Source organism: Pteropus alecto, unplaced genomic scaffold, assembly GCF_000325575.1.
Source record: "Pteropus alecto unplaced genomic scaffold, ASM32557v1 scaffold468, whole genome shotgun sequence".
Lineage (NCBI taxonomy): Eukaryota > Metazoa > Chordata > Mammalia > Chiroptera > Pteropodidae > Pteropus > Pteropus alecto.
The window spans coordinates 801,183-822,922 of NW_006441394.1; the positions used below are offsets into that span (position 1 = coordinate 801,183).

Sequence of the window (21,740 nt, forward strand, 5' to 3'; positions counted from 1 at the left end):
GACTCCATCAGACCTGAGCCCTCTGAAGCACAGGACAGCAGGCCCCTCTCACTGGCTCTTTTCATTAGCTTAATTACAACGTCTGGACACCTGTGCCCATGGGAACAGAGCAACTGAAACTGACACCTCAAGTCACTGGGACCTGAATTATTTAACTTCTGTAAAGCAGCACCTAGGCTCCGCTCAGGCCAAGCCTGAGGGGTTAAAGGGTAAAGAGATGCCAGTGTGAGAATCTGCAGGATATTGGGGCTTAAGGGTGAGAGGGGCCGGGCCGTCATATGGATGATAACTGTCCTCCCAGCTCTGCCACCACTGCTGAATTCTGGACCCTCCCTTTACACTGTCAACTCTCCCTCCAGGTGCTTGTTGCCAAGTGAGTTCTCTGCTACTGGTAGGAGTAAAGCTGAGCCTCACGCTGTTTCAAGTGACCCCACAAAGCAGGAGATGCAGCCCACATCCTCACCTCCAAGCCCCCACAGCCATCCCCATAGGAGCATCAGTGTTTTTCCCATGCCTGCACACCATGAGCTATACTGACGAGCAGGGAAAACACAGGTTTTATGGTCACTTTCAGCTGTGTTAGGAGCAGTCTGACGGATGTAAGATGCTGAAACTCTGGGTTTCAGCTTTCTCAAACAGGATAATAGGATTAACAGTCCTCATTTCAAAAGTTATAAGGATTAACCGAGACCACGCAATAATATAAGGCAAGCACCTAGCACTTTGCACTTAGCAATTTGCACTATGGGTCCAGTGAGTTGGTCAGGATATTTTCAGAAACACACACTTAAGATTCACAAGCCCCAGCCCCTGGCAACCACCATTCTATTTTCTTTATGATTTTGACTGCATACCTCATACAGTATTTGTCTTTTTGTGACTGGCTTATTTCACTTCATGTAATGTCCTTAAGGTTCATCCATGTTATGGCATATGTCAGAATTTCCTTCCTTTTTAAGGCTGAATAATATTCTATTGTATTTATTTACCATGTTTTGATTATCCACTCATCCCTTGATGGTCACTTAGGTTGCTTCCACATATTAGCTAGTGCAAATATGCTGTGAACATGGGTGTACAAATACCTCTTTGAGACTCTGCTTTCAGTTCTTTTGAGTGTATACCCTGAAGTGGAATTACTGGATCATATGGTAATGCTATTTTTAACTTTTTGAAGAATCTCCATACCATTTTCCACAGCAGGTATACCTTTTTACATTCCCGCCAGCAATGCACAGGGGTTCCAATTTCTCCACATCCTCACCAACATTTATTTTAATTTAATTTTTTTTGATAGCAGCCATTCTAAAGGGTGGAGGGTGGTATCTCATTGTAGTTTTGATTTCCATTTCCCTAATAATTAGTGATGTTGAACATCTTTTCATGTGCTTATTGACCATTTGTATATCTTCTTTGGAGAAATGTCTATTCAAAGCCTTTGTCCAGTTATTGAATTCTTTTTTTGTTGTTGAATTCTAGGACTTTTTATATTCTAGATACCAATCCCTTATCAGATACATAATTTACAAGTATTTTCTCCATTCTCTGAGTTGCCTTATACTCAGCTGTGTCTTTTGATGAACGAAATTTTTAAAATTTCATGTAGTCCAATTTGTCTACTTTTTCTTTTGTTGCCTGCACTTTTGGCATATCCAAGAAATCATTGCCAAATTCAATGCTGTGAAGCTTTTGTCCTACATTTTCTTCTAAAATTTTAGATTTAGGTCTTACGTTTAAGTCTTTGTCCTATTTTGACTTAATTTTTGTATATGGTGTTAGGTAAGGGTCCCACTTCATTTCCATGCATGTGGATATCCAGTTTACCCACCACCATTTGTTGAAAAGACTGTCCTTTCTTCCATTAAACAGTTTTGGCACCCTTATGAAAAATCACTTGACCATATATGCAAGGATTTTATTCCTGGGCTCTCTATTCTATTTCTATTTCTAGTCTGTGTCGTCTGTATGCCAGTACTGCAGTTTTGATTTTTATAGCTTTGTAGTAAATTTTGAAATCGGGAAGTGTGAATCCTCCAACTTTGCTCTTCTTTTCCAAATTGTTTTGACTGTTTGGGGTTCTTTGAGATTCTATGAATTTTAGGATGGATTTTCTATTTCTGAAAAAAAAAAAATGCCATTGGTGTTTTATTAAGGATTGCATTAAATCTGTGGATTGTTTTGGATTGTATAGACATCTTAATGTGTTCCAATTCATGAACATGAGATGTCTTTCCATTTGTGTCTTCTTTATTTTGTAGTTTTCAGTGTACATGTCTTTGGCTCTTTGCTTGTTTATTCCTAGATATTTTATTCTTTTTGATGCTATTGTAAGTGGAATTGCTTTTCTAATTTCCTTTCCATTGTTAGTGTATAGAAATGCAACTGATTTTTGTATATTGATTTTGTATCCTGATACTTTACTGAATTCATCTATTAGTTCTAGCTGTGTGTGTGTGTATGTGTGTATGTGTAATCTTTAGTTTTCTACATATAAAATCATATTATCTGCAAACACAGATAATTTTATTTCTTCCTTTTGGAGGTCTTTTATTTGTCTTCCTGCCCTAATTGCCCTGGCTAGAACTTTGAGTACTATGTCGAATGGAAATGGTGAAAGCAGACATCCTTGCCTTGTCACGCACAGTCTTTTCTTCAGCGGCCTCCTCTAATCCAGCTGTTTTTAGTTTCACCTCTGGGTGGTAGTCATCATCTCATTGGAAGGTACAGCTGATGTGACATTTTCTTCTATTATTTTCCTTTCTACTTCTTGCTTCAATTTTCCTGCAGGTGCTTTTCCAATAATTCAGCCTGCCTGTTTTGCTCCTTTTACAGTTTTTTCTTTTTGTTTTTATAATTTTTTCCTATAGGTTTTTGCTGTCAAGGCATACTCACTGCTTTCTGCCTCCATTCTTCTCACATATGCATCATCCACACAAACCAAGATGTTTTCTGGATTTATGTCAGTATGAATGATCTTGCACTTACTGTGTAGATAATTTAACCCCTAGAGGATCTGTTGAATGATACTCTTCACACAATGAACTGGAAGGCTTTGATAATTGGACTTGATGATCCACCTGAGAAGATGGTGGCCAAGCACTTCAAAGACCATGCAGACATATATTACATTCATGCCTGAAATCTTGAAGTCATCCATTAGCTGTACTACCACGTCTTTATTTGGGTCACTGGGATCACTTTCTCTAACATATTTAAACAATTTTATTTCATCTAAGGCTGTCCCTGTATAATGTTGGGCACTTTTTAGAACGTTCATTGCAACAAATCTTTTCCCCTGCATATCCCAGCACAGCCAAACAGTAGAGAAGTGTTCCCTAATAACAAACATGATACCAACCTTGAAGAGGTCTTCAATTTTCACTGGATGGTAGCCACCTTTGCAGTAGTCCATGGGGTCCTCCTCATCATCATCTGAACCCAGGATCTCCTCGTCCAGCTCTGGGGGTGTAGGGTCTGGCAGAGGTGGCAGCGGAGGAACTAAGGGGGCTTCCTGTTGAGGCTCCAGCCTTTCCGAAGAGGACAGCTTGTCAGAGCTGACATCAGCAGCTCAATCTTCTGCTTTATATCAGCTCTCAACAATGGGCTGCAGCTTAACATTTCTGTGCCTCAGCTCATTTTTCAGATGTTTCTCTTTTTGGCCCCTGCTTTCAGGCCTTAATGGCCACTACTTTTGGGGAGCTCATTCTGAGGAAAGAGGACGGCAGCAGGGAGTAGGTTGGAAGGGGGAGTCGTGACGATGATGGTGGCGGTGGCAGTGACTAGTGGAGGCGACACGGAATTGAGGGGAGCAACCCAAGGTGCAGCCTCCACTCTGCCAGCCCAGAGAAGGCCCCTCCTCTTCAAATTTTTGGAAAAGTTTGAGGACTGGTATTCTTAAAATGTTTGGTAGAATTCACCAGTGAGCCATTAGGTCCTGGGCTTTTGTCAGGTTTTTTGTTTTTTTTTTTACTGATTCAATCTCCTTACTAGTTATAGGTCTATTCACTTTCTATTTCTTTGTTATTTAATTATGGTAGGTTTTATGTTCTAAGAATTTGTCCATTTCATCAAAGTTATCTAATTTGTTGGTGTACAGCAGTTCATAGTATTGCTTTAAAATCCTTATTTTTGCAGAATCTGTACATTCCCCACTTTAATTTCTGATTTTAGAAATTTGAGGTTTTAGTGTGTCTAACTAAAGGTTTGCCAATTCTGATCTTTTCAAAAGAACCAACTTTTGTTTTCATTTTCTCAATTGCTTTTCTATTTTCTTATTTCATATATCTCTGTTCTAATCTTTATTATTGCCTGTCTTTTGTTAGCTTTGGGTTTAGTTTGTTCTTCCTTTTCTAGTTCCTGAAGTTATAAAGTTAGATTGATTTGAGCTCATTCTTGTTTTTTAATGTAAGCATTATAGGTATAAATTTCTCCCCTACTACCAACTTTCACTATGTTCCATACATTTTGGTGTGTTTTCGTTTTCATTAATGTTTATGTATTTTCTAATTTCCCTTGTGGTTTTGTCTTTGATCCTTGGTTATGTTGCTTAATTTCCACAAATGTGTGAATTTTCCAGTTTTACTTCTGTTGTAGATTTCTAACTTCATCCTGTTGTGGTCAGAGATGATACTTTACATGATACCTACCTTTTAAAATGAGATTTCATTTGTGGCCTAACATATGGGTAACCTGGAGAAATGTCCCATGTGCACTTGGAAATAATGTGTATGGTATTGTTCAGCAGAGTACTCTATATGTCTGTTAGATATAATTTATTGTGTTAAGTTCTCAATTTCCTTCTGTCTGGTTGTTGTATGCATTATTGAGAGTGGTGTGTTTCCAACTATTATTGTAGAGGTCTATTTCTCCCTTCAATTCTGTCCATTTTTGCTTCGTATATTTTGCTAATGTCATTAGGTATGTAAATGTTTGTAATTGTTATATATTCTTGTTATGACATTTTGCATTCCCACAACCAAAATAAAACAAAACAAAAAACTAAATAGTACTCATTAGCCTCCTTTCATCCCTCTCAAAAACAGCTCTGTGAAGCAGCAACATCAGTGATCATTATTCCCTTTACACAATGAAAACCGATAAATTAGAAAGGTAAAGTATGGTCTAAGGTTTAAAAACAAAACCCCCAGAGCAGAAGAGCAAGGAAGCTTTGAATGCTAAGTATATATGCCATGGGCAATCTGAGAACCCCTCCTCAATCCCTCATCAAGAATCATGACTGGTTCTGGTTTACTGCTTCTATCTTTTTGTTGAGGCTTTCGCTGAGTTTATTTATTTTCTCTAAGTTCATTGTAACCAGTATTTTGAACTCTATATTTGGTAAATTGCTTATCTCCATTTCATTTAGGTTTGTTTTGTTTTTGTTTTTTTTTTTTAGTTTTGTCCTGTTCTTTCATTTGGGACTTTTTTCTTCATCTCTTCATTTTGGCAGGAAAATAAAGATCATTTATTTATATATATATATATTTTTAATAAAAACCTTTACATAATTTTCATGCATAAAGGCCCAGGAGTGGCCATGTTGTCTGTCTGTGACAGTCCTAACACTAGTTGTCTCAGGCTGTTTACCTGGGGCTCCCCATAGCTGGCAGCAGTCTAACAAAGGCCCTCTGCCTGACCCAGAAGCCAAGCTCCTTGCCTGCCTCAATGATGGTTTTATCTTCTGGAATTGTAGATGGAGGGTGGGGGATGATTAGGGCTAGAACGGAGGGGACAGGGAGGGCTACCCAATCTGCTATGTTTTATCGAAACTCTTGAGGCAAATCCAGACAGGAGGCCCAGTAAGATGACTGAAAACCAGGGACCAAACAATTCTAGGAGCTTCCCAGAGACATGAGATCTGTGACCAAGGGTTCCTGCACATGGTAGTAGGGAAGCTTTGGTGTTCACGAAACCTTCAAGGCAGGAACAAACAAGTCTTGAAGACCCACCTTTCCACGGCAGGCATTCATTTCTACCCTAAATGAGTCAGAAAGACCCTGTTCTGCTTCCTCAGTCCAACCCTCTTTTGACTCTAAAACTCAGTGTTAAGCCATCAATCTACTTTAAAAAACAGATTCTCCTTCCTTCTGTGGACAGTTCATCTGTTAAGGAAGGACAGTCGTAGGTCAACACATTTGTCCCATCATCTGTCTCATTCCTAAAGAGTCCTAGTATAAAAGGGCTGGAGCAGGAGTAGAGTAGCAGGTTGGCATGGAGGGTCACAGATCCAGAATGGATGAAGGCGGAAAAGGATTCTCTGGTTCTTTAGGGGAATTATGCCAAAGATGCTTTATTGACTAATTTTAAAAAGAAAAAAATGAATTGTCTTAAGGATGGTAAAAAGAGACTTGCCACCTTTTTTCTATTCCAAAAGCCCTTACACTATGTTCTGTATTAAGGAAAGCCCTGAATAACTGAAGGATGCTGCATGGGGCAGCAGGAAGAAAGGGTAGATTCCACAGACAACCCAGAGAATGGCAAACACTGCCAATCAACTCAATGCAGGGGACCTGTGTGTGGTGAGTGTGAATGAGCATGTGAGTGTGATGGGAGGAGCCTGGGGCTCACTGGCTCCCAACAGTCAGTTCTCGAAGGTAGGACTGTGTGAGGCTGCGCAGTTCCTCCAAGGCATAGTCCTCAGGCATGGGAAGCCGGCCAATGTGAGGAGCCAACAGGCGCAAAGGGACTCGCTGAGGGTCTGGCGTTGAGTCAGAAGTTGCATCAGGGGCATGCTGAAGGCTCAGTACCACCCGCAGCAGGTTGGCTACACGTTTGGCCATGTCTGGAGAAAAAAATGGAATGAGAACCAAGAATGAAAGGTGGGGAATTGTGGGCCAGTAGGGCAAGTAGGCTGGAAGTAGGGAGAGGTGAGAGGCTTACCTGACTGAGCTAGGCGATCCTTGGCATTGTAACACTGAATTTGCTCTATCCGGTTGCAGAGTGAGGTCACTTTGATATGTAACTGCTCCAACTCATAACCTGAGCAATCCACCTACGAAGAAGCAGAGAAACTAAATGAGGTCAAGAGGAACTCCTATCACCAGTCTTACCCATAGACCGACTATGCAAAACTCTGAAACAACAGTAAGGTGAGGGAGGGGAAACCCAAGAAGCTGGCCAGTAGTGCCATGTCATTACCATCCTGCCTAGTCACTGAGGGCAAGTTACAACCTTAGCTGTAATTCACAGAGGAAAGTAATATCGTGTACAGAGCCTTGGATTGGGCAAATCTTGAGACCAACATTCAAATCATGTAACTAGCAAGCTTTAGCACCAAAAATCTACATAAATCTAGGTTCAGAAAGATGGTATGACTTTTTAAGAGCATAGTTAATAAGAGGTATGGCTCAAACTAGCATTTAATTTAGGTCTCCTGACTTCAAGTTCATAACCCTCTTCTCACCATACAGCCTCTCCCTATGTATTGTGATCCAATCTTATGGCTTCTATAACAATCGATGTGTTGATGATTATTCAATCTTTATATCTAGCTTAATATCCGGTCTTCCATTCCCTTTGTCAGGGCCATTGCCTAGCTCAGGTTACCATTCCTTCTCAGTTGAAATATCATAAGAGTTTGATCATAATCTTCAGTGTCATCCCTTCTACATCCTTTTTCCTACCATACTGTAACCAAAGTAATCTTTCTAAAAAACCAGCCTATGTTTTTATTAATAACTTACATTGTGAATACTTTCCAGTAGCACCTCATCTTTGTCTCATGACTTTCGGTTATCCCTCCTCTCTCAAACTCTGATATTAAACTACCTACCTACTAAGTTTCCATCACTTCTTCCTCCTCCAAATGGCTCACTCAACCCTTCCAAGAAGTATCTTTTATTAAATCCACTTTTTGGGGGGCTTTGCAGAGTCTACAGAAGTATATTATTCTTTCATCTCCAGAATCCAGTTTTTAACCTGACTTTAACCTGACTTTAAAAGGTGGTAAATAAGGTAAGACAAGGTCTTGCTCTCAGGAAACTTACAGAAAATAAAGAAATGATATCAGATAGTAATAAATCCTCCTGCTGCACTGACAGTGCTATCTCTAGCCAATGAGTTTTTCAAGTTGTTGCTCTGGCCTTTTGAGGTCTCTGTGGCTTTAAGGGTCAGGGAAAAGGAAAACGAACCAGTGATTTAAGGAACTCGGGTACCTGTTGTATATGGTGGAGCATTTCAAGGACCTGAATATAATCTAGGTAAACAAGGCCAGATGTTTCCCAGTCCTGGATCAGGCTGCTGCGCTCTGGAGGTGCCAGGTCTTCCAAGAATCCCTTCAGGTAGTCATAATTCTCATTAATGATGGCATCTGAAGAACAAAACATTGAGCACTATGTCTGCACAAGTATATGGTTCCCAAAAGTGCAGAGAAAGGACATGGCAGAAATCCAAGACAGGAAGGAAAGGGAAATAATGTTGGGTCAGACTTGAGAATTTCAAGTAGATATTTTGAAATTCTATTAAAAAATTTGAAGAATTTCTGACTTCAGTTACCTAAACAGATTTCTGGTGTTGTTGAATAAAATTCCCTAAATAAACAAAAAGCTTAACATAATTAGCACACGACAAGAATATTCCTGGCTAATAATAATGTAACAATTTTGCTATCTACCCCTCTCCTCTAGCCTCTCATCCTGGCCAAGCCTCTTCTGCACAGAGAGCTTACACAAAGTGTAATCTGATTCACTGATTCACACCTGCCACGTCCCATACTGAGAATCATCTCTGGCATGATTCATTGTGGGGTTCAGAGGTTGGAAGAATTTGGGGTGATTCCAGGAGACACAGGCCTGAGTGAAGCACTCACCAGAAGCTAAATGTCGTATGACGAGTTTGTGGCAGCGATTCCAGTGCCCAGCTTTAAATAAATAGAGGGCCTCCAAATGCTTGTCGGATTCCATGTGTGCTCGCACTGCTTTGGCCTCGTGAATCCATTCGGCAGGCACACAAAGCTTCTGGGTCAAGAAAGTCTCCTTAGCCCAAGATTCAGGGGTCTCCAACAGTTGGCAGTGCCGGGTAAGCAACTCACGAACAGCCTTCTCACGCATGCTGTCAGAAGAGATAAGGTGGAATAAATCTCAGCCTCTTTGGTGGAGAAGGCTGTCTCAGACGGCTTACACTGGCCCTGGGGGCAGTCCTTCCCACTGCAGGACTTGACCCTGAATGGATCACCTCAAACTTCACTAAAAAAAATCAAAAGCCATCACACCAGCATTTGTTTTTTAAACAAAACAGAATATCAAGTATCTATGCACACTATATTTTCATGGTCAAAAAAGTCTGAGGTTAGGGAAGGTTGCCACTGCCCAGAAGAGGCTTTCCCTAGCTAGGATCTCTCCTTTAACTTCTTTTCTAGTAATAGGAGATAAAAGACTGGGATAGGGGAATTCTATATTTCATAGAGCAGTCCTCTGCAGTTCATTCCTAATTTTTCCCCTTCCCTTACTCTCACATACATGGTCTGTACAAATAAGCAAAACAACTGCAAGTCTCTTCCAGGTCCTTGTTTCCTTCCTCAAAGCCACTAACCTTCCTAATTCATTTTCTCTCTACCTCTACATTTAGGCTAAACTCACCCTGCTTTCGAGGCCTCTTAAGGAGAGTCCTTTTCTGTCTGGGTGAAAGGACCAGCCATTTTAATTTCAGACAAAAAGTATTCTCATTTGAGATTCTTTTCTGAACTCCTAAGTCTCTCATAACTGCCTCCATACATTCTTTTTTCCCCAGCAAAAAGGATCTGCTTCTCCACAGCCAATTCTAAATCCTCAGTCATCCAATCAGCCCACCATTTATCATGTAAAATAAACTAAAAAAAAAAAAAAAAAAAAAAAAAAAAAAAGTCTGGGGTCATTTTGCTTCCTGAAAAAGAGAAAAGAAATTCCTTAAAGGGAAGGCTGTGCTAGATGTTATATACTCTGACTGCTTTAATACCACTATCGCCTTTGAATAGGTATTAGTGTTATGATTTACGAATTAAAAAATTGAGGCTTGGAGAATATCTTTACCCAAAGTCAAATGTGAGTAAGCTTTACTCCAGGGTCAAAGTGAATACATAGTAGATCCAGAATTTAAGCAGGTCTGACTACAAAACTCAACTTCTTTCCATGCCATACAACATGACAGATAGCGCAATATAGTGATTAAGACTACAGACTCTTGGGCGTTTTGAGTTGGAAGCCTCCTCTGCTATTTACTAGCAATAAGACTTTGAGCAAAAGTTACTCAAATCTTGCTGTGCCTTGGGTTGCTCATCGGTAAAACAGACAATAACAGTGCCTATCACATAGGTTCATTATGAGCATTAAATGAGTGAACATATGCAAAGTACTTACAACAGATTATAAATATATATAAAAGAACTATATGACAAAATATATAGATTCTCTTTCAGGAAAGAGAATCAAACATTATCCACATAAGGATGTACTGGTACATACAATACTATCACACTTGAGGGGTGGAGGTTGGTGGATGGAAAGAAGGCCAGAGATGGAGAAAGCCAGTAGACAAAGATAAAGCAGGGGCCCTCCCTGCCAAACCATTGCTTCACTCCACAGATCCACTGAGGCAGCTCAGCCAACATTATTTCTGCATACAGTAGTTCTCCCTTAACTGAGGGGAATATGTTCGAAGACCTCCAGTGGATGGCTAAAACTGAAGAAACTGAACCCTATACATATATACACTACACACACACACACACAGTTTTTTTCCTATACATACATACATATGATAAAGCTTAATTTACAAATAAGGCACAGTAAGAGATTAACTAATAAAATAGAACAATTTTCAAAATATACTGTAATAAAAGTTATGTGAATGTGCCTCTCTCAAAATACCTATTCTAATGTACTAACTCACCTTTTCAACTGAAAAGAAGCACTTTACAGCTTCTCTTTGACATTACCCAAATTGTCACCATCACTGCTCCTGCACTTTGGGGCCGTTAAGTAAAAAAAAAAAACGCTTACTTGAATACAAGCACTGTTATACGACAGTTAATTGAATAACCAAGATAGCTACTGAGTGACTAACAGGTGAGTAGTGTACATAGTGTGGATACGCTAGACAAAGGGATGACTCTTGACCTAGGCAGGATGGAGTTCGACGGCAAGAGATTTCATCATGCTACTCAAAACAGCATGTAATTTAAAACTTATGAACTGTTTATTTCTGGAATTTTCCATTTTATATTTTCAGACTGTGGCTGACCACAGGTAACTGAAACTGCAGAAAATGAAACTACAGATAACGGGGAACTACTGTAGTTCTAAACATGCCACATACAAGTCAATCTGTGCCTAAATTAATGGGATTCCTCCATCTAGCCATATCCTTCCCTTTCCACTTAATCATTTCCTATTCCAATTTTATAGGTTCTTTGAATCTTATATCTCTAGAAAGATTCACAGAGATTTTGCAGTTCACAGAGATCTCTTCTTCCTTCTCAGACAACTGAGAAGCCTTATGATAAAGAGCATAATTTGGCACTCAAAGGCAGTCTCATTTCTAACTTGTCTGCATGAATACAGAGATAGTCATGGATTCTGGTTGAACTGTCTTCAAGTTTATCACAAGGCTGGACCCCCAAATACATTCTAAACACTTACCTGCTGAGCTGAACCCTAAGAGACTGATTCCTTTAGCATTGCCCTGTAGCTCTAGATGCATTCAGTGGGTTCAATGAATTCTCACTCACCTGGAATTGTCAATGTGCAGGAAGACAAAGACGGCCCACTCCCAGAGCCCCTCACTTTCCAGTTGGCCAGCATAACTGGCCTGCAGCACACCCTCACACTGCTCTGAGAGATGTGTGTAGTTAAGAGCCCGCAGCACTTCCCACAAGTGCCAGCTCAGACGGTAGTCCAAAGGATCTGCTGTTATGCTTCGAGGCTCCAGCAGCTGGTTGAGATCATAATGTCTGCAAAAGAGAATATGCTGGCGGTTACCATATCCAGCCAGCAGACTACCTGCACTATATGTCAACTGTTCTGGTTATGGCTTAGAAGAGGAGTGAGTCCCCAACCCCCAGGCCATGGACTGGTACTGGTCCATGGCCTATTAGGAACCAGGCCGCACAACAGGAGGTGAGTGGCAGGTGAGTGAGAGCAGCTTTGTCTGTAGCATCACCGCCTCAGCTCCATCTCAGATCATTATGCATTAGATTCTTGTAGGAGCACCAGTCCCTGATGCCAAAAAGGTTGGGGACTGCTATTTAAAAGACAAAAAGGTACATAGGCAACTGAGAGCAGAAGCATTACAGTCTCACAGTCTTCTTTTCAGACTGTGTTGTATCAATCTACCTCTAGGTTCAGCCAGATTATAGCCTGTAGAAAAAACAAGGCATTTTCTCTTCTGTGGCTGTGTGATTTAATAGGTTTGCTGGCATTTGTTTGGCCCATATATTTTACCATCCTTGTAAAGGGAGTCTCCACAGATCTTACCCTCCTACTCCTTCATTATAGGGTCGATTACTTTCCTTAACTATTTAAAAAACAGTTACCTTAGTATCTTTCAGATTATTCTACTAACTGAAGTTGTTGGACTGCTAATTCTCCTGTTTGAACAGCTAACTACTCTTCATGAGTAGTAAGCTATAGTCTACATAAAGACTGTAGATGTAGTATATGGCTTGTAATTTTTACAACTGATTTTGTCTACAGTGGGTATTCTTTTCATAGAAAGCCAGGTGCCCTGGGTTTTGAAGTGTCCCTACACAGACTTTTACTTTTTCTTTTGCTGGGGGCCCAGGGATTTAATGGTCTTAGACTAGTTTATGTGTTAAGTTCCTGGCTTGGAATTCCCAAGTCTTAAGACCAGTATAACTAAGATCCCATACTTAAAAGTTTTAAAGATCTGGGGCTTAGATTACTAACCAATAACTATTCCCTTTTATCTAAGATCCCAGACATTTTATAATTTCCTAACACCTCTATGAATAATGAGTAGAATTTTTCTTGACCAGTGCTGTCAAACTGAACTTTTTGCGATGATGGAAATGTTTTATAATCTGCCTTGACCAAAATGATAGCCACTGGACACATGTGGTTATTAAACACTTAAAATAAGGCTAGTATGAATGAGTAAATTTCAAATTTTTTACAATTTAAATTATCAGTCATGTGAATAACTATTATATTAGACAGTGCAGTTCTAGACTATTTTAAAGGGATAAGATGTGAATTTTATGTTCTAGTCACAACAATTCTACCTTTCATGAGAATAAGGTTTACTATCTCATTCTGGCTTTGGTTTCTCCATTTCAGGCACCTTGAGATCTCTCTCTCTTTTTTACATTAAAAAAACGGAGATACAATAACTGTATATATTTAAAAATTTCTTAAATTTTAACATATGTATACACCTGTGAAACTACTGCCAAAGTAAAGATAACAAACATATCCATCACCTTCAAAAGTTTCCTTATGCCCCTCTGTAATCCCTCTCTCCTGCTCCTCCCTACAACTACCCTTTTCTCAGACAACCACTGATCTCTTTTTTATCATTATTGATTAGTTATGTATTTTTCAGAACTTTAAAAAAAATTAGAATCAACAGTGGGTACATTTTTGGGGTATTCTTTGTCTCACATCTTTCAAAACTAAGTAAAATTATTTTACTTAGTTTTATTCAAAACTAAGTAAAATTAAGTTCTATGTATTAACAGCTCATCCCTTTTCAATGCTGAGCAGCATTCTGTTGTTTAGATGCACCACAATTTGTTTATTCATTCACCTGTTGATGGAACTCTGGGTTGTTTCCAATTTGGGACCATTACAAATAAAGCTGCTATCGACATGTGTGTACGGGCCATGTTTTCATTCCTTTTGGGTAAATACCTAGGAGTGGAATGGCTGGATCATATGTATGTAGGTTTATGTTTAACTTTTTAAGCTGCCAAACTGTTTTCCCAAGTGCCAATATTATTTTACATTTCTCGCCAGCAGTGTATAAGAATTTCAAGTGCTCCACATTCATAACAACTGGTACAGTAGGTCTTCTTAATTTTTAGCCATACTAAGGTGGGCAGTGGTATTCTATGATGGCTTTAATTTGCATATCCTTGTTGTCTACTGAGGTCAAACATCTTCTCATGTGCTTATCTGATATCTAGATCTTCTTTGGTGAAGCACCTGTTTAAATATTTTCCCTAATTTTTTAATTGGGTTGTTTGTTTTCTTATTATTGAGTTCTAAGAGTTCTTTATTTTGTTCTGGATACAAGTCCTTTACCAATATGTGAACTGCAAATATTTTCTCCCAATCTGTCTTTTCATTATCTTAATAGGCTTTCAATGAGCAATTTTTAATTTTGTTGAAGTCCAATTTATCAATTTTTTCTTTCATGGATTATGTGTTTGGTGTCTAAAAAATCTTTGCGAATATGGTTAGAAATCTTTGCCTAACCCACATTTGCAAAGATTTCCTGCTTTGTTTTCTTCCAGAAGGTTATTGTTTTAGTCTGATATGTAGATTTATGGTCTATTTTGAGCTGGATGAATAACAGATAACCAATGAAACCAAAAACTGGAAGTAAACTAATGAAGAAAAAAAGAGAGAAGACACAAATTACCAATATCAGAAAAGAAAGAGACATAAGTTACAGATCCTACAGACATTTAAAAAAGGATAAGGAAATGTTAAAATTTTATGCCAATAAATTTGGTGACTGGTGAAATAGACAAATTCTTTAGAAGAAACAAATGATCAAAATTGATTCAATAATAAACAATAATAAAATTTCAACAGTCCTATATCTATTTTAAAACTGATTTTGTAGTTTTAAAACTTTAATAAATTGGACTTTATAAAAAATGTAAAACTTCATTTTCTTTGTAAAGAAAATAAAAAAATCAAGTAGTTACACTGGAAGAATATTGCAAAAGTACATTTATAATAAAGAACTCATATCCGGAATATATAAAGAACTATTACAACACAATAAGGAACTATTACAACACAATAAGACAACTCTATAAAAAATGGGCAAAATATTTGAACAGACGCTTACAAGGAAGATAATATAGATGATAAATAAGCACATAAAAAAATGCTCAATATCATTAGGCATTAGGAAAATGCAAATTAAAACAATTTTAGGGCTTGCTTTGGCAGCACATATACTAAAACATAATTTTTGTTATATATTTTACCACAATGAAAGACTATTATTCTATAATTAATATAAATACGCTATATTTAAAAGAAAGTATTTGACTCCAATAAACTTTAAAAAAAAATTAAACAAATAAAAGAAAGTATTTGAAGAATGGAAATGAGATGTGAATTTTAAGTTTTGACTGGTGAAAACCCTCAGTGTGATATGATATAAAAGACACTACTGAGATAGTTTTAATTAACTGATTAGATATAGTAATACTATATATTAATATATTACTGTAGGATAAAGCACTCACAATTTCTTATTAAAACACACACACCAATATATGAAATACCACTTTATGCCCACTGAAATGTAAAATTTTAAAAACTGATGTACCAAAATTTGAAGGGATGTGGAGCAACTAGAGATCTTGGTGGGTATGTAAAATGATACAAGCATTTTTGCATACAAATGTTGATAGTGACTTTATTCATAAAAGCCCAAAACAAGAAAACCTAATTGTCCATCAATAAATGAAAAACTTGTCTATGGCCATGCCACCTTGAACAAGCCCGATCCCGTCTGATCTTGGAAGCTAAGCAGGGTTGGGCCTGGTTAGTACTTGGATGGGAGACCACCTAGGAAGACCAGGTGCTGAAGGTGTAAAAAAAAAAAAAAAAGGGATCGTAAGCTGACAAGGTTCTTGCGATCTGTGAGGTCAACTAAGGGTTGCCTCACCTAAAAAAATAATAAAAAATAAATAAATGAATAACTTACGCAGTAAAAAACTTCTGATACAAATATTAACATGGATAAATCTCAAAATCATTAAGCTGAGTGAAAGCCAGGTACAAAATATAACATACACAATGGTCCCAATTATATAAAATTCTCGAACAGCAAAACTAATCTATCATAATGAAAAGCCAGTCAGTAGTTGTCTGGTGTGCGGACTGATTGCAAAGAGGAATGAGGGAACGCTTTGGGGGTAATGTAAATGTTAATCTTGCTTGTGATGATAGTTATGTTAAAACCTACCAAACCACATACTTTATTATATGTAAACTATATCTCATGAAAGTTGATTAAAACAAATGTTTAGATTTCTAACTCTAGTTTCAGTGCTCTTTGTACTCAACTACTATAAGTTATATTTCAGTATCTATATACAAACTAATGGCAATCTGGCACGAAAGGGAAAGGACTCACGGAGCCCTCAAGTGACTATACTGCATGGCTCTGATTTACCTGTCACTGTAGAGTTTTAGAAGGTGAAAGCAGACATCTTGAAGTGGTCTCTGTGAGTCTTGCTCCTCCTCTACTACACAGCCAGAGCCCTCCAGGTATGAAGGAAGTGGGGAGCAGGCATATCTGTCACCCTCAGAGGAATTCTGAAGTTAAAAATTTGGTAAAACAATACATCAGCTGCTAGTGTGTTTCACAGACGCTATCATGTCTCAATTACCCAGACTTGTATTAAGAATGATGTGACACTCTCTAAAGAAATATGTCAAAGATTTTAAACTTATTTTGATCAGTGACATATGTGACTTATCTTCAGGGGACTGGCAAAAATTTCAGATAGCTTTCCCTAATCTCAACATCTTTCTTGTCACAATTCTTATTACACTTATTCTCTTTAGTGTTCTCTTTTTTCCTGACAAATAATATCAATGGCAATAAAAATGGACAGTAAGAACTGAAGAAATAATGACATTAAAAATAGTAATACTTTAACCTTGACACTGACAAAAACTATGATATGTGATATTTAGAGGCAAATTTCACACCTAATTCGGGGCTATACCAAACTTCAGGTCAGGCGGTATCTCAGGGAATTCCCAAAGGAACAGACAACATTAGGAATGAAGGATAATCCTCTGATTTCAGGGCAGGAAAACAGCAATAAGAAAGTCAGTTGTGGAAACTCATCATATTAAATAAAATAAAACCAGATATTAGGAGAAGTTTAAAAGTTGCCCTGTCAAGAGGCAGAAGAAAATGATTTCCTGGGTCCTTTTAAATTTTTCCTGGGTACTTTGAAAAAGAGCAGTTAGGAAAAAGTATTATGAAATGTGACTTGATGGTTTTTTATCTGCAGTATTTTTCTGGCAAAAACAGAACTCCTACCAGGACTCTTGCTTGGCTGTACTGGACACATATACCTGAAATGCTTCTTCATACATGCTCAGTGCCCTGGAAATGGAAGCTGTTGGTGGAAGCAAATACCAAAGATGGACAGCCAGGGAGCGTTTCCAGTCCAACTGGGAGCATACATTGATTTGCTTCTGCTCTGAGAGCTGCCACACCTACAGAAGACAAAATCACCATCACAACTATACATTCTATGTTACCTTATTACTGCCCAAGTATGCAAGTTATTCACTTATTCAAGTACTATTTTAAATGATCTAGATAGCAGTGTTAATAATCCAGATATGAAATACAGTCCCTTGGTGGCAGGTGATAGGGTGAATTTAGACAATCACTGCTCAGAGATTGAGATGAGAAATGAGACTCACTGAGAGCAAAGAGGAGGTCTTCTCACTGCCCACAGTTGACTTATAAAACTTAAAAGATATAAATTCTGACCAACTTTTTTCTTTTTGGAAGCTGACTTTAAGATGGCAATCAAACAGGTAAGCAGCAACAGAGAATTGGCTTAAAATAATTATGGCATAGTATCCATAAAATGAAATAGAAGTATCTATTAAAAAGAATGAGGCTTCACGACATCAAAGAATATCCATATATAGTAAGTTAAAAGTAAGGTGTAGAACTGCTATGTATAATTGATTTTATTTGAATATCCAGATATGCAAATATGCACACGTATGTTGATATAAACTTAAATACGTCTAGAAAAACAAACACAAATTATTTACATTGTTTATCTGAAAATACTCTCATTAAAAATAAATTGCTTAGTTATGTGTAATAATGTACAATTTACAAAGATAGCTCTTTGCTTTAACCTCAAGCAATTTTGAGTTTATGAGAAAATTTAAGCGAGTTTAAGAGAAAAGAGAAAAATACCGGTTTTCCAGCCACCAGAGCAAAGATGCGCAGTCTCTCATCGTGGATGAAGCTGTCAGCTTGGAGTTGATGCCAATCTACCAGCTGCATGGTAAGCAGCTCCCGGACTGACTGGCTGCCCACCAACTGAGATAAAAGAAGAGCAAGACGATGATCACCTACAATAAAAACAGAAGTTCTTTGGTGATACTGAGGATTTACAGACATGGAGAAACACTTGAGAGCATAACCTTATTTCTTTTAACCCTCAGGATACAGAACTTAAACACCTGTGACTGCTTTCTGCAGTAGTGTCAAAACACTGATCAAAAACTTAACATTTTCTTTTTGGGTAGGAAACCTTCAAAATATTGTAACCTAAATTACATGTGGATTATATTACGTGTACAGAATTCACTGTCAGATGTACTATTACTTCTGAAACCCTAGACACAGCACTTCATCTATAAAATAGAGGAAAATAACATCTGATTCAAAGGTTTATAATGAATACTGAGATGACATAATTGAAAACATGCCCAACTAGAATGTACTATATATATAATGACAAATTCAAACCTAAAGGAAAAAAATATATACTATAAAGAAAATGGTTGAGTCTTTCACCTTTACAGTTCCAATAATCTCTCTTAAAAATTTTTTTTAAGTGCAAAGGGCTAGGGAAATAAAGAGAGTCTAATTAACCAGAATGTGAGAGGATAGGAATTCCAGTTTATGAAAATCTCATTAAACTGTGAGTTAAAAGAAAAATTCTTTGTCTCAGCCATTAATATAAACCTCCTAAAACTCAACAGTCCTTTCCCTTTTGTTTTTCAATATGGGTCAGTGCTTACATGACTATATAAAGTACTGTTCTGCCAGAAACTAAGGTTTTCATTTCAAAGAATTTCCTTCACGAACCAGAGGGGCCTGAAGGAAAGAAATCACATATCAGGAACACATCTAGAAACGTGCTGCTAAGCCAACTTGTCTCCCTGATTGTATATAAGTAACCAAAGCATGACTGGACTATGATTCATGCAGGAAGTACTGCAGCTCACTTGACCATGAGCTATTATATTCTAGGTGAATAACAACAAAGGAAAAGAAGAGTATTTCTGTGTATCTACAGAAACCCAAAGAGAGGGTTTACTAGCCAACACATACAAATATCCTGGTCACTAAAGATGGTCATGGTCAGAGAAGAAATTGGAATATTATATCTCAATATAACCATTCATTAAGATCACGTCACCAATCAACTTCTGCCAATCCTTAACTTTTCATAGACTTTCCCATTGATGAGAGCATATATGTGAGCAAATCATAGGATTCTAGGGTACTTCCTCAAGTTGATTTTAGTGTATGGTATCAGGTAAGGATCTAAATCATCTTTTACATGTGAATATCCAACTATCTCAGCATTATTTGTTGAAAAGACTATCCTTTCCACACGTAAATTGTTTTGGCACCTTTGTCAAAAATAACTGACCATAAGAGAAAGAGTTTTATAGTTAAATTTTCATTTCTGTTCCACTGATCTGTATGTTTATCCTTATGCCAGTACCACATTGTCTTGACTGCTGTAACTTTATAGAAGTTTTGAAATCAGAAAATGCAGAGTCCCCTGATTGTGTTCACTTGGAACTCTGTGCAAGTTTTCAACATTTCTATGAAAGAATCAGGACCTGCAAAAATGCATGCTGGAGATTTTGACAGAGATTGTGTCAAATGTATATACTGATTTGGGGAGAATAGACATTTTAACAATGCTGATGTTTCCAATCTGTCAGTGGTTCTCAAACTGGGTGGTTTTGCCCCCCAGGGAATATTTAGCAACGTTTGAAGATATTTTTGGTTGTTACAACTAGAGAGGAGAGGGCTCTTTTGTTAGAGAGCAGGGATGCTGCTGAATATCCTACAATGCCAGGATAGCCTCCATAACAAAGAACTACCAGCCAAAAATGCCAACAGTGCTGAGGCTGAAATGTGGTCCATGAACATAGACTTTCTCTTAATTTATTTAATCTTTTATTTCTCCAGCAATGTTGTAGTTTTCAGTGTATGAGTCTCATACTTTTGTTACATTTATTCCTTAAGTATTTTATTCTTTCTGATGCGATGTGAATGGAATTTCTAAAATTTCATTTTTGCAGTTTGTTGCTAATAAGTAGAAACAGAACTGAATTTTGTATGTTGTTCTTCAGTTCTGAGATACTGATAAACTAGTTTATTAGTCTTACTACCTTTTCTGTAAATGCCATAGGACCATTACATACAAAATGATGCCATCTGTGAATAAAGACAGTTCTACCTCTTCCTTTTTAATCTGTACAACTTTTGCTTCTCTTTCTTGTCTGAACACACTGGTTGCAATATCCATTACAATACTGTAGAGAAATAGTGTTCCTAATCTTGGAATGAAATCATGTAGTCTTTCAACATTAAGTATGATGTTAGCTGTTAAGTTTTTGGCAGATTCACTTTGATAGCAGGGTAATAATATTTTTGGCGATTTGTGTCCTTCCTTCTTTTTCATGGTCAGTGTAAAGATTTGTAGACTTTCTTGATGTTTTCAAAGAACTTTTAGTTTTATTGACTTCTCTATTGTTTTTATGTTTTCATTTTCATTTTCACCCTCCTCTATTTTCTAGAAGAACTGTAAAAGATTGTTATTAATTCATCTTTAAATATAACAGATCATTCACCAAGAAGACATCTGGGCCTGGGTTTTTCTGAGTGAAGATTTTAAATTACAAAATCAATTTCTTTATTTGTTATAGATCTATTAAATTTTCTATTTTTTCTTGAGTCACTTTTGGTAATTTATATCTTCCAAAGAATTTGTCAATTTTATCAAATTTGTTGAATTTGCTGACAGAATTTCTCACAGTATTCCCTTTCTATATGGTAGTAATGTTTACTCTTTTACTCCTGTTTTTAGCAATTTGTGTCCTTCCTTTTTTTTCATGGTTAGTGTAAAGATTTGTAGACTTTCTTGACCTTTTCAAAGAACTTTTAGTTTAATTGATTTCTCTATTGTTTTCATTTTCATTGATTTCTATTCTAAGCTTTAATATTTCCTCCCTCCTTCTACCATTTGGGTTTAGTATGCTCTTTTGCTAGTTTCTTCAGGTAACAGCTTAGGTTATTGATTTTAGGTGTTTCTGCCTGTTGGGTGATAGTGTTCAAGTATTTTATATTCTTGATTTTCTGTCTAATTGTTCTATCAATTATTGAAAGTAAAGGTAGCAAAGCAAAAGTTTTTCGTAATCTGAAAAGTAGTGCCTTGCCAAAAGTTTAACCTCGTAATAAGGAAAAAAAAAAAAAAAAAAGGAGAAAAAAACAGAGTTTGTGAATGAATAAATCTAAGGACCTGATTTCTGGAACTCTTTAAGATCCTTTTTGGGGATACATATGTGTGCTGGTGAGCATAACATTGTCTCTTTAATGATTCATAATCTTTATAGCTTTATAGAAGGTTAGTCCTGGAGACGAGGTCTCACTGTACAAATAAATACCATGAAAGGCACTGAGCTAAATGTGTAGTGATAGTGAAATGCAACTGGCCATTTATAAAAATTACTGATTAGCTTTTCCTATGAGTCATTCCTTATAAT

General features: G+C 37.3%; 1 protein-coding gene and 2 pseudogenes across 7 annotated transcripts in view; 1 reads left to right on the forward strand and 2 right to left on the reverse strand.

Annotated features, from left to right (window-relative positions):
* Nucleotides 1-2,545: 2,545 nt before the first annotated feature.
* Nucleotides 2,546-5,969, reverse strand: LOC107196161 (annotated as a pseudogene).
* The window catches only part of NUP98 (nucleoporin 98), an 88,242-nt gene continuing 71,954 nt past the window's right edge, over nucleotides 5,453-21,740 (reverse strand). For all 7 annotated transcript variants that reach the window (XM_025051578.1, XM_025051575.1, XM_025051577.1 and 4 more), the window contains 8 exons: nucleotides 18,142-18,299; nucleotides 17,271-17,414; nucleotides 16,354-16,496; nucleotides 11,702-11,923; nucleotides 8,807-9,048; nucleotides 8,154-8,308; nucleotides 6,880-6,991; nucleotides 5,453-6,781 (listed from right to left, as the gene is read on the reverse strand). In XM_025051578.1, coding sequence (XP_024907346.1) covers nucleotides 6,564-6,781; nucleotides 6,880-6,991; nucleotides 8,154-8,308; nucleotides 8,807-9,048; nucleotides 11,702-11,923; nucleotides 16,354-16,496; nucleotides 17,271-17,414; nucleotides 18,142-18,299 — 1,394 coding nt within the window. In that variant the 3' untranslated portion in view covers nucleotides 5,453-6,563. The remainder of the gene's footprint in view (nucleotides 6,782-6,879; nucleotides 6,992-8,153; nucleotides 8,309-8,806; nucleotides 9,049-11,701; nucleotides 11,924-16,353; nucleotides 16,497-17,270; nucleotides 17,415-18,141; nucleotides 18,300-21,740) is intronic.
* Nucleotides 15,650-15,768, forward strand: LOC112485361 (annotated as a pseudogene).